The sequence below is a fragment of the Sesamum indicum genome, linkage group LG11 (genome assembly GCF_026168435.1).
Source record: "Sesamum indicum cultivar Baizhima isolate 11 linkage group LG11, ASM2616843v1, whole genome shotgun sequence".
In the NCBI taxonomy this organism is placed as follows: Eukaryota; Viridiplantae; Streptophyta; class Magnoliopsida; order Lamiales; family Pedaliaceae; genus Sesamum; species Sesamum indicum.
Genome location: NC_142667.1, coordinates 13,183,569 through 13,200,522, shown reverse-complemented (window position 1 = coordinate 13,200,522; position 16,954 = coordinate 13,183,569). Strand labels below are relative to the sequence as shown.

The 16,954-nt window shown below is 31.2% G+C and overlaps 2 protein-coding genes across 2 annotated transcripts; one reads left to right on the top strand and one right to left on the bottom strand.

Moving 5' to 3' along the window:
- Positions 1-5,748: 5,748 nt before the first annotated feature.
- Positions 5,749-9,663, top strand: LOG7 (Putative lysine decarboxylase family protein). Its single transcript, XM_011095921.3, has 7 exons — positions 5,749-6,035; positions 6,998-7,095; positions 7,764-7,794; positions 7,961-8,060; positions 8,181-8,251; positions 8,896-9,039; positions 9,325-9,663. Exons 1-7 carry the CDS (start codon positions 5,925-5,927, stop codon positions 9,418-9,420), a joined length of 651 nt encoding a protein of 216 aa, XP_011094223.1. The 5' UTR covers positions 5,749-5,924; the 3' UTR covers positions 9,421-9,663.
- Positions 9,664-12,307: 2,644 nt separating this feature from the next.
- On the bottom strand, positions 12,308-16,718 carry LOC105173976 (2-Cys peroxiredoxin BAS1, chloroplastic). The gene is made up of 7 exons (XM_011095920.3): positions 16,371-16,718; positions 15,774-15,848; positions 14,977-15,058; positions 14,812-14,891; positions 14,343-14,468; positions 13,434-13,547; positions 12,308-12,627 (listed from the first exon to the last, which is right to left on the bottom strand). Exons 1-7 carry the CDS (start codon positions 16,566-16,568, stop codon positions 12,511-12,513), a joined length of 792 nt encoding a protein of 263 aa, XP_011094222.1. The 5' UTR covers positions 16,569-16,718; the 3' UTR covers positions 12,308-12,510.
- Positions 16,719-16,954: the final 236 nt, after the last annotated feature.

The window sequence follows — 16,954 nt, the reverse complement described above, 5'->3', positions numbered from 1 at the left end:
TATTTTAACTAACTCAGGAGTAAATTACTTCATTTTTAACTAATAAAGGGGGTATATTGCTACTTTTTTTTTATAGAGAATAATCTACTCATTTGCAATATTACAAGAGAGTAAATTGCATTAAATTCATTTTATTTATGACGTCTACATTGATTGTCCATGATCTGCAATTGAGTTACAAATTTAATCTATTTAAGTTGGTGACATTCTTATTATAATTTTTTTCCCTCTACAAAATAAAATTAGGAAACTTTAGCAGGTGACAGAATCATTCACATACCCATTTTCGACGTGTTTTTCCCATAATTTATACTATTTATCAAGCATGAAATGAAATGGCTATAGTAGCTATGCTTGATTAGCAAAACGTGAGGCGATTAAAATCTCCTACAAAGATACTTAGTCTTCTAAAAGCTGGCTATTAATTCTCTATCACTACTTCCTTTTTTTAATTTTTCATTTTAACTAAATAAATATTTAAACTATTCACATTTGAGTATGTTTTGATCACTAGTAGGCTATTACTTATTTTTTCTTAAAGAAAAAGTGAAAAAAAAAATAATCAAAGTGATTGAAACAGCATTTGATGTGAGCACATAGTCTTGCGTGCGAGCCGGATTAGCCTTTTCATATGGTTTAAATAACATCAATTTGGTCCAATCTCATGTTTTATATTTAAACTTGGCTAAATCACAACAGATCCTGTTGCAATATTAATGTTATAAAAACATTAAGTTAGGAAATATTAAGAGCAATTAAGTAGAGAGTAGAAGATCCGTGGAGGGTTTTTTTTAGCTTATCAAGTAAGACACATATGCTCATTTTTATTTCTTTAATATAACCATTAGACTGCTTCAAGTATCTTTGGGATACAAACGCAAATCCTATCTTCTTATGTATCAACCACACTAAAGCTAATTACATAATTAAAATTCTACACCATCATATCCAATCGCTTATTATAATTGTAAAGGGAGAGTTTTTATTCAAATTGAATCCAATTAAATTTGAATGAACCATATAATACCCGTCATGTAATTAGTACATAATTTAATAAAAATGATCATTGGTTGGATCAGATTGAATTTAATTTAAATATAAAAAAAAAATTGTTGCAAGGCAATCCAACAAGTTGCTTGATTTTTTCAGATTACATATATATATATATATAGAGAGAGAGAGAGAGAGGGTGGGGGGGGGGGGGGGTACTAAGATTGTGGGTTAAATTGATATGACAAGGCTTTCAATCAGTAGTGACTAGTGAGAGTTGATTGTCCAGGCTTAGAGTATGGGGAGTCTATGTTTCCAAGTTGTGGAGGAAACAAATGTAATGAAATCCCATCTCAAAATTTGCACACCTCATGTCCACATTATTTACAAGGATTAATTATAATGATCTTCTCTAATTAATTATAAATTTATAACCCCTTCTTTTTAGATTACAAAAAATCTTTTCTTTTAATAAGAAACTCAGCAGACGGATGTGGAAGATCAACTTCCCCTCCTTCAAATATTAAAATTTATACTTCACAAGAACCTCATTTCAATGTTGCTATAATTATTAAATATACAAATCCCACTCCAAATTTTAGAAAATACTCCATCTATAAAATGGACCTTACTATTAAATTTTGGAGATATTGATGTGGTTATTATTGTTTTTTTTTTTTGGAAATTATAATAGCCAAATGTTCTTTTGAAATTTATGGATATATTAAAATTATTATGTGTGTGCCTATTTTATGTAAAATTGCAATATCAAATATGTTTGTTTTGATAATTTGATCGAATTTGAGTGGTGGGGTGGAGGTCTCGGACTGGGAGTTCGAATTTTATAAATTTGGATTTTTTTTATCTATTTTTAATAGTAGTGTCTGATCTCTTTGTTTACTTTGTTTGTATTTATTGATTTTAAAATATTGATATATTAAATTTGTGTTTGAATTTGAATATATTAAATGATATAACTATGAATCATTTTAAAAAAAAAAGAAGAAGTAGAAGAAGAATAGTCAATCCAATTATAGAATTCGCAAACAAAGACACTGCATGATTTGCTTAAAGTAAATGAGATTTGATTAGATTATTTTATGAAAATTATGAAAATCTACATATGTGTGTGTGTGTGTTAAAGTGTTAATATTATAAGATTTATTTCATAATAAAATTTAATTTCAATGGCATTATGCACTTCCACTCTTCTTATGTGGTTCCACATAGTTAGATGGGCACGCGTGTAATTACAAATGCGCCCCTGTAAATTTGACAAATTACAAAGAATAATTTGAGAAAATCAAACTGAAATCTTAGACGATGTCTCAATTTTTCATCCAAAACTTTGTATGAACTTTAGGTACACACTGAAAAATGAAAACTCAAATGGGACTCAATTTATTATCTATATATAAATGGAAAATAATAAAATACTCTAATAATTATATTTATTTTCCTTTTCCCTGGAAATGACCCAATGAGATTATCTCATCTTATGGCCGTAAAATTACCCTCAATCAATTGCTTATAGTCGTTACCTCATGTTGATGTGACTAATTCCAATTGATGTGACTAATTCTTTAGTTCCATTATGTAATATTATTGCATCCATTTTATTCTTGAAATCATCTTATTAACTTAAATAGTTGAGTTAAAATCTATAATTGGGACCTGCTCAACATATATTTAGTTCAAATAATTTTTTTGATTAACGGTAAATATATATCTTTTATATGTATTAATATGTGAAAATGTATGAATATAATTTGATTATTAAAAAAATTACTTGACATGCAAAAAATTAGAATAAGATAACCGATGATAAATATTGATATTTTTTGTTAATATCAGCAAATTTAGTGAATTTTAACTAATGAATAAACTTATTTACTATATGAAAATAAACTTTGAATGTATAATATGTAATTTTTTAAATTATATGAAATTTATATGTAGTTAAATCAGAATTATAGAAGGAGAGTGTAATTATTAAAAAAAAAAAAATGATAGGATGGACAAGTGAAAAAGTTACAACTTGTAGAAGTAGGGATGAGGAGATTGGAAAATGTGGAAAGATAAGTAATGTAAGTTTGATGGAATGACACCATTTTTAATTACATCCACACTATATTTATTGCACTTTTGCTTGATTTATGCTCTTTGACTGATTGATATGTTCACAATTGAAAAAAGTAAATTGTTACTATGCCATCCTTTACTGAAATTTTGTATTGTTATACTTAAATTATTTGTAATTTAAAAAATTACATCTAATACTCTTGAAATATTTATTTAATAAGTAAATTACTCATCTAGCTAAAATTTAATTTCTTATTTAATTTATTACATCGAATGTTGCGTATTTAATTTAGTTATTAGTTTAAAATGGTAGGTGTCATTTCTGTTGCAATGATTAATTAATAGTTGTTTTGATAATTAATTAAGGTGGCTGGTAATGAATCGCACAGCAGATATATGGGAGGATTGAAATCTGTACTAATAATAAAACTATATAATATTTCTGCAGTGCTAATAATATTAAGGGATAATTACACTAATTTCTCTTAAAATTTGGTGTAATTATATTTAAATTTTTAAAAAATTACATTTAATATATGTAAAATTTGCTTCAATTTTAACAAATAATTCATAATAATACTAATATTTGATTCGAGTTGTTTTTCTAAAGGATGAGATTGTGTGTTTTAAAATTTAAAAAAAAAAAAACTAATTAAATCGTCCCTATTCAAAAAGATAATTTTAAGGTGGTGTTTTCTCACTTATCTTTCTTCTCTCATCTCAATCATTTCCTCTCCTCCTCTATTATTTGAGAGTCTTTTTTGTAATTTTTTATTGTTCTATGTTTTTAGTTTTTAATTATATATTTCTATCTTAATTAAAATAATTATCCTTTCATTCTCTCCTTACAAAATATAATAATGTAATTGAGATTTTGTATAATTTTTTTTATATTATGATATAAAAGGATTTAGGATAAATTACAGGTACCCTTATATGAAGTTTAGCATAGTTATTGATATCTTCTTATTATTTGAAAATTATTAATACCCTTTCAAATTAAAAATAATTATATAGCCCCCAGATGGTAAGATGAGAATTACTACTTTGCCTTTACTGATATATTTTTGCCAAAAAAGGAAAAAAGAAAAATTGTAAACATATAAAAGAAAAAATTAGGGTGAGTAAAATAAATAATCTATAAAGCATATTGGTCCATAAACATATTTTAAATTTTTTAAATAATATATAGAATTACAATTTATGATCCAAAATGGTATTTTAGGCAATTTGTCATTAAAAAATCGATTAAAACCTAATAGAGACTAACGGAATGTGTCCGTTGTTAATATGAAATTCAAATTAAGGGTATTTAAAATTTTTTTAATAATAAAAAAATATTTATAATTAGGTCAATTATAACAAGGTGTGGCTCTAATTTACTCAAATATTTAATAAAGTATTACAATTTTTATTTCTTAATAGTTTAAAAAATTAAATACAGTTACCACCCCTGAAATATCCACCCACATTAATTATCCCCTAAAATAGTAAAATTTAAAAAAAAAAAACACTCCGACCTTTACTTTTTAAGTTGGAAAAGTATATTTTATAGATACTATGAGCAAAGAATTTTAAAAAGTAAATGTCAGGATTTTTTTTAAGATTTTTAATACTTTAAATAATAATTGAGGTGGGATGAATACTTTATTCATAATATTTAAAGCCTAGTTTTTTACACACACGTTGAGTTGGCGACGAACTAATTAACTAGAATCAGTACAAGAGGTGTGGAGCAATTTTTGAGTAATTTAAGCGTGAAAATAGAGGTGACAGTCTTGGCTTTAATTCCAACATTATTTTTAGTTTAGCAAAAAATTTCTTTAAATAACGGGGAAAAAATCATATATAATTTATTACAATACATATATGTTTATTAAATGAATAATATATATATATATATATTACATCTTTCAATTGTTAGAAAAATTGATTCATCCTCACTAATTAATTTCAAATGTGTTGTCAAAATAATATATTATTTATATTATTTAAGAGAAGAATTTATACATATTATACGAGTATATATTAATAAAATAAAAGGATAATTACACTTCTCCTGGTTTGGTGTAATTACGCTAGATCTCATGTGATTTGAAAAATTACATCTAACACTTTTGAGATTTACTTTCGTTTAACAAGTAAGTCTAACCATTAGCAAAATTCACTGATAGGTTGAAAAAACTGAATGATAAATCGATATTATCGATTGCTTTATTACTGACTTATAGCACGCCAAATAATTTTCTTTTTCTGACTAACTACCCTTATAACATTGAAAATATATCTTTTTACATGCATTAACGCATGAAGAAGTATGAGAATATTTGGTTATAAAAAAATTATTTGACTTGCAATACATCAATAATAAGTTAATCAAGGTTAAATATAGATTTTTGTTCAATTTGTTAATATAAGTAAATTTGATGGATTTGGATTAACGAAGTAAATTATTTTATAGACAAAAATAAATTTTAAGGATGTTAAATATAATTAATTACAACAAATCTAACGGAAGAAGGGTGTAAAAAAAATAAAAATTACAACATAATTAAAAATAAACAATTGAATAGGGTGGCATTGTCCTTTTGGGTTTTGGTAAGTAAGTGCAAACACAAAATTAAGGCTGGTTGTGGGAGAGAGAGAGTACTGAGATTAAATAGTCCCTAAACCACGGAAATTAGAGCGTGCGGAGAGAGAGAGAGAGAGAAAGCGGGAGTGAGAGACTGATGCCTCCTAAATGTGGGTATATATATATAACCCGATACACAGTTCAAGGACATCATTATTCACAGAGAGAGAGAGAGAGAGAGAGGGAGACATTGTGAGAGTGTTTGATCAGAGAAGTGGAGATGGAGGAGGAGAAGAAATCAAGATTCAAAAGAATTTGTGTATTCTGCGGCAGCAGTTCTGGCAAGAAACCAAGCTATCAAGAAGCTGCTGTTGAGTTGGGAAGAGAACTGGTAATCATACACATACATCAATCCATCACCATCAGCATCATATTAAACTCCCCTTAATGAACCAACTAAAACCTTCATCTCCCAAGAAAAATAAATTCATCACCATGCCCCACTACCAACCCATGCCATTTTCTTCATCTTTTACACACCAAAATCTTCCTTAAATTCAAATACCCCTTTTTTCTCTGCATTAATCTTCACATCTTGGTCCAAGGGTTTTCCCTTCTTCTCTTCTTGATCAGTAGTGAATTTCACATTCACACACACATATGTATGTATAGCTTCAAATAGTCTTTTTCTACCAGCAACTCGATCCTAATTTTTTGATAATTTTCATGTACACTCTTGCTTGCTCTAAGATCTTAAACATATATATTTGTTTTGTGTTCATTGCTTCTTGTCTTAATCCTCTCTCTCATTGTTCCATTCTCGTTGGGGAAAATCTGGGTAAGAAAGTTTAGGGTTTAAGTTCTGTTTGGCATGAGAGAGAGAGAGAGAAGAGACTGCTAGCTGTAACCTGCCTGTCAGTTGAGAGCAGCCTTCTTGCATGATCTTAGTTTATCGGGGCGGTGTGATAAAAAAATTCCTGCCTATGAATGGGGAACCAAACGTGCCCTCTTGATATCATGACTGTTTTAAGCGTGTTCCGTTTCATCCCCCCTCCATTGCTATACCTTCATCATTTTTGTTGATGGAGATTAATTTTCCCATTTTATATCTTCATGCACGTATAATCATATCCATGTTTTCCTTTTTTACTTTTTATTTTTCACCATATGGGCTTATATTAATCTTCATATATATTTCTTTTGAGTTATATTTTTGAAATTAATTAAAATATAAAAGAAAAATTGGAACTGGAATGTGATGATGAGTTTGTGAATGTGAAAATGGGGTTATTGTGACGCGTGTAAATAATTTTGTTTTCTCGATGTTATTTGTAATTTCAATTTTTTTTGAAGGTGGAGAGAAGGATTGATTTGGTCTATGGAGGTGGAAGCGTGGGTCTGATGGGTCTTGTTTCTCAGGCAGTTCATGATGGTGGGCGCCATGTTCTAGGGTACTATACTCTCTCTCTCATCTTTCTCTCTCTATACACACACACACACTCTCAGCCTCTATCTGTGTGTAAAAGTATCAAAAGACAGACATCATTTCCCTTCTCATAATTCCCATCTTTTGTTTGATGTATGGAAATGTGAATGTCTTTCTACATCATTCTTCAAAACTTGCAAAGTCTCTCAAAATTCATGAAAGGATAGTGTCCTTCTTACCACCCAAAGGCAGACATCATGGGATCAACTGCTTGCTGGCTGCTGCTGCTCTTTATACCTTTTCCTTTGAGACAGTAAAAAATTCTACTTATGTTTTTTGTCACTCCTTAAAATAATATATGTGTGCTCATATATTTCAGTATGTAATATTTGGACCAGAGTATGATTCTGGTCTGTGCTATGTCAGTTCCACACTGGAAATTGTTGCAAGAAAGTAGTGACTTTCTTTAGTTGATTCTTGATCAATTTCTTTGTTGGTTACATTATGTAATTATCAGTTGATCTTTACACTACAAATGTTTTCTTTTTTTCGCCACAACATAGGAAACATCAATCCATCCTCTTAAATATTAATTTCTTGTAATCTTTTCATATGTATGCTAACAATGTCAAAGTTCTTGCTACATATATATTTGCTAAGAGAAGGGCGTTCCTCTTTTTGACTATGTTGCAGGGTTATTCCAAGAACTCTTATGCCCCGAGAGGTTAGGACAATGAAAACTTCAATATCTACTATAAATAATTTCAATTAATAATATAGCATGATTAGTTACTTCCTTTTAATGATTTCTAATTAATATATATACTTTTATTATACAAATTTTGGTGAGGCTCGTTTGAGTTCATAATGTGCTAGCTTTGTGATCACAGATAACGGGAGAAACAATTGGAGAAGTACGAGCTGTGTCCGACATGCACCAGAGGAAGGCTGAGATGGCCCGACAAGCCGATGCCTTCATCGCCCTACCCGGTATATGATATGTATATATTTTAAATAAGAAAACAATTATTGCAGCAGAATAGTTTTCTTTCTTGCTCAATTGTCTCAATATTAAAGTATGCTAATTAACCATCCTTTGTCAATTTTCAGGTGGTTATGGCACTCTCGAAGAGTTGCTTGAAGTTATTACATGGGCTCAGCTTGGAATCCATCGTAAACCAGTAATACACTTTTCCCCTAATTTCTCAATACTATAGAGAAAGAATGATCCCTTACATGATCATAGTTTATGTAGATGATGAAAGCATTTCGATTTTTTAAAAGGCCAATAACATTTTGTTGTAATAAGTGCATTAATTGTGGCCGATTATCCTGGTAAAAATTCTTCCAAACATGGATGAATTATGACATATGTTGAACAATTTCATGTCAGATAGTCATAGTGTAAGAATAAATTACATCTTGAAAAGCCTTCTTTACACTCTTATCTTAATACAGATTGAAAAATTAGGCTTGGAAAGAGAAAAAAGAAAAGTGTCTGAATCTTGACATTCCAAATACGTTGGCTTGGCATGTTCGTTTTACACATCATCGTCTCTTTTCTTCTATATACCTTAAAAGTAAGCATGTCTTCTAAAACTTTGGTCAAAAGTAGTTGTCAACAAAACATAATAGGAAAGGTATCTATCCATGTGGAAAGCCTTTGTCTTGGTTCACATGGAAAAGATAGTACAAGATTTGGTATTTGCAATCATACATTGATTTGAATTGTGAGTGATGAGTTTCTTAGCATTAGAAAAAAATGGGCAAAACGTGCTTTTGGTTATACTAAATTCAGACACTAATTAATCTAATGATAATGCAGGTGGGGCTGTTGAATGTCGAGGGTTACTATAATTCGTTGTTGTCTTTTCTTGATAAGGCCGTTGATGAAGGCTTTATCTCCCCAACGGCACGTCGCATTATCGTGTCTGCTCCGACAGCCAAACAGTTGGTCAGAGAGCTTGAGGTATACTATTATTACATTAATTCATTCTTCAAATGTTGTCTTATACTAAAATAACTATTAAGAAAAGTAGAGTGCTTTGGACAGTTTGCAAGTACGAAAGTAATGAAGTTGTTTAATGTTGGATTTGTGTACTTGGTGGGAGGGCCCTTTACTATTCTATTCCTCTTTGGAAGATCAATTTTTTTTATTGAAATTATATTTTGCCCTCTTGAAATTTGAGAATCACAATTAGACCCCCCTTGAATTTTGGGAATTACGTTTAAAATCTGAGGTTATGTCTTTCAGGAGCATATCCCAGAATACGATGAGATCACATCCAAATTGATCTGGGAAGAGGTTGAAAGACTGAACTACATGCCTGATTCCGATGTTCCAACGTGACATGCCGACGAACGAAACTGATTTTTTGTCTAAGAATTCCAAGTATATATACGATGATGGAAGCGTATTTTGCCAGACGACTGCTGCACAGGAACTTTGCTTTTTGTATTTTGAAACATTAATGCCCTCTTCTTGCAAAGATAAACCACGTATACGTGTATCAGGGAAATAGTTGAAAACGGTAACCTTTTGTATGGATCTGCATTAAGGCTTTTAATTTTATTCAACATGACATTCCTACTATGTAGTTATATTTCCTTCTATGTCCAATATTAGTCCATGTTGTCTGTATTCTGAAGCACCAAGAACTCCGTATAGTGGCTAAAATCAAAGAACAAAAATAATTGTATTGAAATTATTATATAGTTGGGTTTATATTTTAACAAATTATATATATATAATTGGGTTATTTTTAAATTAATTCAATAAATTAAAAAAAAATGGCAGTGAGGAAACATGCAACAAGATATGGAAAAAATGCAACTCTATGTGATATTACAAATGAGCAAATTATCATCTTATGAATTTTTTTTAACAATTTACTTTCTTTGTGTTTTTTAAAATGCAATAATATACCACCCTGTTTTTTTTTTTTAAATGAAGTAATTTACCTTCCTAAATTGTTTTATTTTAAATAACACTGAGGTAAATTGTCATATTTTTTTTATAGAGGGATAATTTACTCATTTACAATATCATAGGGAGGTAAATTGAATTAAATTCGCAAGATATTGAACCTAAAAAAACTACATAAAATACTACGAACGAGACGAAATAAAAAAATATAATTATAAAATAAAAGCCTAGATAATGAAATCTCATAACGAGCGACAACCTTTATAGCAGATGATTACATACATGGATAAATCATTTCACAATTCTTTCCATAATATATATATATATATATATATGACAATTTAAATTTCTGACAACAAACAATACACTTAAATAATAACTAATTAAACTTACATTGTCCGAACAATATTAATTATAATGAATGTGTGTCCTGCATTACATGGCCCAAAATGTTGGTTGTTGGTTCCACACGGATCTAGAGTTTTGTCGGAATATTTTTGTGCGATGGACGGGTGGGTGTGTGGGTCTACTTAGTTTTGTAATATTATTACTTTTGCTATATATTCTGCTACTTTAAATTTCAATATGTTGTGCCTATTTTCAATTTTCAATTCTCCTAAATTATGAGACTTGAAACAAAAATTAAATAAAACGGAGCAGCACGATTTCATCATCATATAAGAAATTGCTAAACTTAATTGATGTCGCACCCGCCAAATGTTACCACTAATATTTGGTATCAATGTCAGATAAATATTGATATATTTGATATGATTTGAATTTATAATGTCAAATTTGTTCATAAAATCATAATTTTAACTACTAAATTAAAACATACATCATTAGTAAGGCAGAGGATTAAATTCTTGAAAGTATTATGTTGTTCATCTTCATCCATAATTAGTTAATTAAGAGCTAATTAATTAATGTAACTCATAATTGGAATGAGTTCTTATAATATCACGACAAAGAAGAGACGTCAGATCTTACTTAATTATTCTCCACATATATTGGCCAATTCAAGGGACGGATCCTTTTCCAAGATTAATGGACAGGGAACAAACCATATATATTTATACATTTTTAATTTGAATTAATTGTAAAATGAGTAAATTATAACGTACTTTTTTAAAATTTATCATAATTAACAAATACTTTATAAAATTAACAGTCATTTAACAAATATTCCCTCATAACAATCTAATATAGGGAGTATTTATTAAATAATTATTAATTTCAAATAAAATATTTATAATTTTTCAAACGACAATTGAATATATATTATTATGATAAATTTAAAGAAAGTCCGTTATAATTTATAAAACTTATAAAGTTGTCTCACACATTATTGGGAATTCATGGACTAAGATTCTTCCTAATCTGATACCAAATATTGTAATATTATCTTAGGATCTCATCATCAATCCGTATCCTATTATCTATAATCACAAAGAATATATAGTATGGATGATTATTCATTATTACATATATAGCTTATGTCTGAATGAGTGGGAATGGTAGGGTTTGGTCGGCCGGGGAGTAAATATAGGTCACATGAAGGTGTACATGTGAACCACTTGCCTGTTGTTCAGATGTTCCATTCGCATTCTTGTGATCCACGTGAATATATATAGTCAACTCCTCTAAGGATCTTAGTTGTTGCTTCATTTTTATACACACGTGTCATTCCAAAATTTTAGTTCAAATTGGATTTAATAATTATATTAATCTAGTGGATACATTATATTTATTATATAATTATTGTGTAATATAAAAAAAAATTTGGGTACAATTGTAGTATGATTAATTTGATATGATCGTACCTAATTCATGATGAAATAAAAATTAATAGCGAATACTAATTAATTATCATTGCCCAACGATTATTAGTCATGATTTCTATAAGTGAAATCAAAACATTTATTGAAACTAAAAACTGTGGCAAATATTTTGATTAAAGACAAAATCATGGTGAATATTGATTAGTTATAATTAAATCATGATTTTACATTAATTTTATTTTATTATAATAGATAGTATTAATTTATTATAATTTTTAGGGCAGAATGATATAAAGTGTGGAGAATAACCAATTTAGTTGCAGGGCGTTTCAATATTATTAAAAAAATATTATGTTTTAATTCATTACAGACATACCTCATATAAAATATGCTTGGATTTAAGTGCAGAAGACGTTTTCGCCATTCAAGTTTAATACATTTAATTTCTTGTTTGTCATAGCTTCTTGAGGACGATCTATCTTTCATAATTCTGCAGTTGGATGGATGTGCAAGGTTTTACAAACTTCAAATGGTGTAAATACAATTTTAATTTAATAAGGGACTTTTCTGTAATTGCGAGAAACCCCAAGAAGTTGAGGTAACAAATTACCTTAACATTAGTCAAACTCAATAGTAGAAAACTTGCTACATGATGATAACAAAACTTTCAACCACCTCTCTGAACAAACAAATGACACCACCAGTGTAGCTCTCAAGCTCAGCGTGCTCCGGCTTAAATTGCGGAAAAGTATTCCTTGCTGAGCTTAGGATCCGGTTTCATGGACTTCTCCCCAGGCTTCCATCCAGCTGGGCATACTTCATCAGGGTTATCTTGCACATACTGCAAAGCCTGCAGAAGAATCATACACCGCATGTAAATGCTAAATACCTCATCGCCTTACTCAAGATTCCGATAAATGCACTGATGAAATGAACGCAAGAATGAACCGGAAAAGACTTTTAATGGACCACTGCAGCAATAGAAGATATAGCTATATCAACTTTATTTATTTTTTACCCTAATAAAAGAGGAGACTTGTGTTGTGACATATGGGACAAAATGGCTCGGAAGTTTTCGTTATTGATGGATTGTCGATATGTGTGGAAGGAATGGGTGTGCTGTACGTGGAACTCATGGTCTGGTGGAATTTATCAACGGAGGGTTTGTGGATTATACTGGCCTAAGGAGATGGAAGTGAGAGAGGGAGAGGAAGAGACACCACCAGAAGAAGGGTTTCAAGAGTATCGAATACTATATTCAGAAAGCAGCAGGACAGAAAGAAAAGAAGTGGAACTTGACTTCAACTAGGAATGTCTCAATAAATTGTTGTTCTAGCCATATTTCCATCTGCCTCCATATCTAGTTATAAGCACCCACCACTGTGCAGTTTCTAGTTTTCAAGTTCCTCTGACTCTCCAGAAGAACCTTCCACTCCCTAGTGCACGGATTCTGAATTAACCAAGAACTCCTTCCCTTCAAGGAAGGAAATTCTCTTCTTTTCTGTCTTATGTCATACTTTTATCTTTCTCCCTTTATTTGAGCGGAGGGAGAGACAGATATTTACTGGAACTATCAAAACAGGCCATAGGGGACAGGACATAACCCTGGGACTATAGCCTACAACTCTGTCCTTGCTTGTTTTATATTTAAAGTACCTGGAGCGTTCTCAGTGTTTCATCAACACTACGGCCAATTGCAAGATTGTTGATAGTGGAGTGTTGAATAACTCCCTCCTTGTCGATGATGAAAAGCCCTCTTAATGCAATTCCCTGAAACAGCAGAACCAGATAATAAGAAGATTTAGGATCATTGATTTTCTTGATCTTTCGATCTTATGAAAGGCTTCACTATTGCAGCTGCAACTTTTTGCTCATATCCATGGTTTGGGGAAGACTCATAAAAGCAATGAGTAAAATTAATGATTAAGGTGGACTGTGCATCCCATTAACCCTGCCATAGTCATGGTAAAAAGCTCTAGGAAGAAAGATGGATGGTATTATCAAATTCACCATCAGCACAAAGATCTTACCTTCCACCAGCTACCATTATTGTTAAATCATTGACAGGATGTTACATGCTGCTGCTAATTTATGTCCAAACTAGAACTGAGCTTGACAAGTAAATAATGCACAAAAAACTTACAATCTCAACTAATTAGATACGTAGTTGTACTCTAACCAAACATACTGGATATTTACAAGAGTGCAGATTGGTTATTATTGGCAAGCACAATGTCACTTTAACACCACTTCATTAGGCTAGTAGCACCCATATAGTTGCAGAGCACTTTGGTTTCTTAGATTGGTTTCCTATGCAGGGATACGATATATGCCAAGAGCTACTAGAGCACCATATTCATGTGGAGATTTGATTAAATCAGATTCTTTTGTCTCTTAGGAGGAGTTAGATCAGCATATTTGTCTTTTACATCATTAGCTAATATCAGATGTCAAACTCCTGCAGCCAGGTAACATCACAAATTACACTCATATGTTCAGCCACACGGATCAACTTTACAATGTGAAATGAAGAAAGCCAGGAAGTGCAAGCACTAAAATACATACCTGATCCGGAATCAGCACACCATATGATTTTGAAATTGATTTGGTCACATCAGAAATTAATGGATAATTCAAATCGCCCAAACCCCCAGACTTTCTGTCTGTTTGGACCCACGCAAGGTGAGAAAACTACAGGAAAATTAGCAATAAGATCAGTAAATGGTAAAATGAAATAAGGAATTCGTTAGGACTCAATAGATGGACGGCATAGACAGCATAGGAACACAATTGTAGTTGATATATCTATAAGTACTCACTCTCATGATCACCTAACAGCAAAATTAAATACAAGAAAGCGTCTAAGGTCACAGGCAAGGAACAAGAAGCAGAGCTAAGAGGACCCAATTGAAAATAAAATAGAAGCATCAGCCACTGTAACTGTCGATATAAGTGATTTAGTAATGACAGGAAGTTGATAAGTAGGAACATGAAATTTTCAACCAGCTTTTCAGATGTAAAAAGTAAGACTTACCACACTGTCTATGGATACACCTAGTACTTCTGTGTTCAATTTCTGAAATTCTTCATAACGGTCACTGAAAGCAGTGATCTCTGCAACAGAAATAATGGAACAGATTGTAAAGATTCCAAGGAATTACCAGTTAGCTGTGATCAGAAGGTCCAGTTTCAGACTCACCAGTGGGACAAACAAAGGTGAAGTCCAGTGGGTAGAAAAAGAGAATGACATATTTCTTTCCTATATACTCTGAGAGTTTAACCTACATAAAAATTAACCCTAATCAGTTAAAAGATTATCACTAGATATGACAAGCACCTGTTGCACAATGGCGGAAGCAGGAAGCATAATAGAATAAGATGCAGAGGTCTAAATACCATTACATACAGCATGTCCAAATTTCACAGCCAAAGAATCAGAAACAAACCTGAGATACCTCTTGTTTAAATCTCTTTGTGGAAAATGCTAGAAAAAGTTAAACTACATGTGTAATAGGAATCACGATCCAATTTATCCTGATAGCTTAATTTATGTAATTTAAAGCTTTCGCAGGAAGTAAAATATCTGCCCATTTTAGAACATAAATATCTCTTCCAGGAACTAACATAAGTTGGATTGAGGAACTTGAGGGCCAAGGATTTCAATTCTATAATAACAAACCAATTGAACTTGTTTGATTATTTTAACTTAAAATGATTTCAAATATTGTGGCGCCCCTTTGTTGCTATCTTTTGAATCAGTATGGTGGATTTTAAAATCACCTAATATTAGAACTATTACGAATCCTTGCCTCAAAATAAAAATCCATTTACTCAAGCAGAACCTAACTGAATACTAATCCTTTAGTAGACAGCTTCAGAAAAAAATTAGTATAAACCTTCTAATTAGGTAGAAGCAAATATATGACCGCATCACTTATGGTAAAAATGGCATATATCATAGGTTGTATGCTTAGACAGCAGTAGCAAGCAGTTTACCTTAATAAATTCCTGATCAAAAACAGCCTCTGCCTCGAAATCTGGAGCTGTATTTCCAACCAGTGGAAGTTCACTCTGTCGGAAAAGACAAATATCTCACAACAAGAATAGCAAAATATCTAATGATATATGAAGGGCCATCAAATAATATGATCAACCAATCAAAATGACCAATCACCTAGATTTAAATCATTAAATATATATTCTCAGGAAGCAGAGGCTGACAACTATTGCAAGTCCTAAACCTTTCCAAATTCACTAATACATTTAATGTTTGGTCTGTGTCAAATATTACATTGAACAAAATACATCACGAAAAATGAGAAGCTGAGAACCTCAATTGCAAAACTCCTTTTATCCTTAATCTCACAATAAAAACACTGAACATTAGCAAATTGAGCCAAGTACTATACATACTAATTAATATGGATACCATTAAGAAAAGAAAACGCGACTCCATACACGTGCATTGACCAATATTGACGCTTTAAGTAACTCTGAGCACATTCAAATGGTGTTAGAACATGAGCAGGACAGATTCATCTCAACCACTGATCCATAGCAAAGTCATAACTGAGAGCAAACAGCAAAACTTACGGCACGGACGATCAAACTGCGTCGTTTGGAAGAAGAGCTGGAAGACAGGGCACGGGGGACACGGTACACGAAGGGTCTGCCGGAGAATGAGGAAGCAAGGGAAATGGATTGAGAAGAGATGGAATTTTTGGAAACAACGCAAGCTCTTGGATTGGAAGAGATGAGAGCAGCCACTGAAGTAGCCGCAGAGCAAGCCATTGTCAATGGAGTCGTAATTCAGAGTATCGGGGAGCTCGCTCTCTCCTCCGGCGACGAATGGCTGTGTTGAGTGCTGCAGCCTGCAAATTTGGTAGGATATCCAGTATTTTGGGGTCTTAAGGTGGAGACTCGTTGGTGGGGATATGAGAAGATAAGTCCACTCAGCTCAGTTGTGTGGCAAAAACTGTGTCGTTTCCGGGTTTTATTTTGCTTCAATTTGTCTATCTATACAAAAATTAACAAATCATATTCCCGCAAAATTTCATACTCGAATTAAATTAATTATACTTACTATATAATTTATTACTTTTTTTAATTATATATTAATTACATAATAAATATATTATATTTATCATATAATTAATTCAAATTATGTATAAATATTT

Bases quoted from the DNA above. Each gene is read 5' to 3' on its own strand.
- LOG7 (XM_011095921.3), top strand. From the start codon at position 5,925: ATGGAGGAGGAGAAGAAATCAAGATTCAAAAGAATTTGTGTATTCTGC. The intron at 7,096-7,763 runs GTACTATACTCT...ACTATGTTGCAG, and splicing joins GGTGGGCGCCATGTTCTAGG to GGTTATTCCAAGAACTCTTA. The intron at 8,061-8,180 runs GTATATGATATG...GTCAATTTTCAG, and splicing joins TGCCTTCATCGCCCTACCCG to GTGGTTATGGCACTCTCGAA.
- LOC105173976 (XM_011095920.3), bottom strand. From the start codon at position 16,568: ATGGCTTGCTCTGCGGCTACTTCAGTGGCTGCTCTCATCTCTTCCAAT. The intron at 14,892-14,976 runs GTGAGTCTGAAA...TTTCTGTTGCAG, and splicing joins CACCTTTGTTTGTCCCACTG to AGATCACTGCTTTCAGTGAC. The intron at 12,628-13,433 runs GTACTTTAAATA...ATTCTTCTGCAG, and splicing joins AAACACTGAGAACGCTCCAG to GCTTTGCAGTATGTGCAAGA.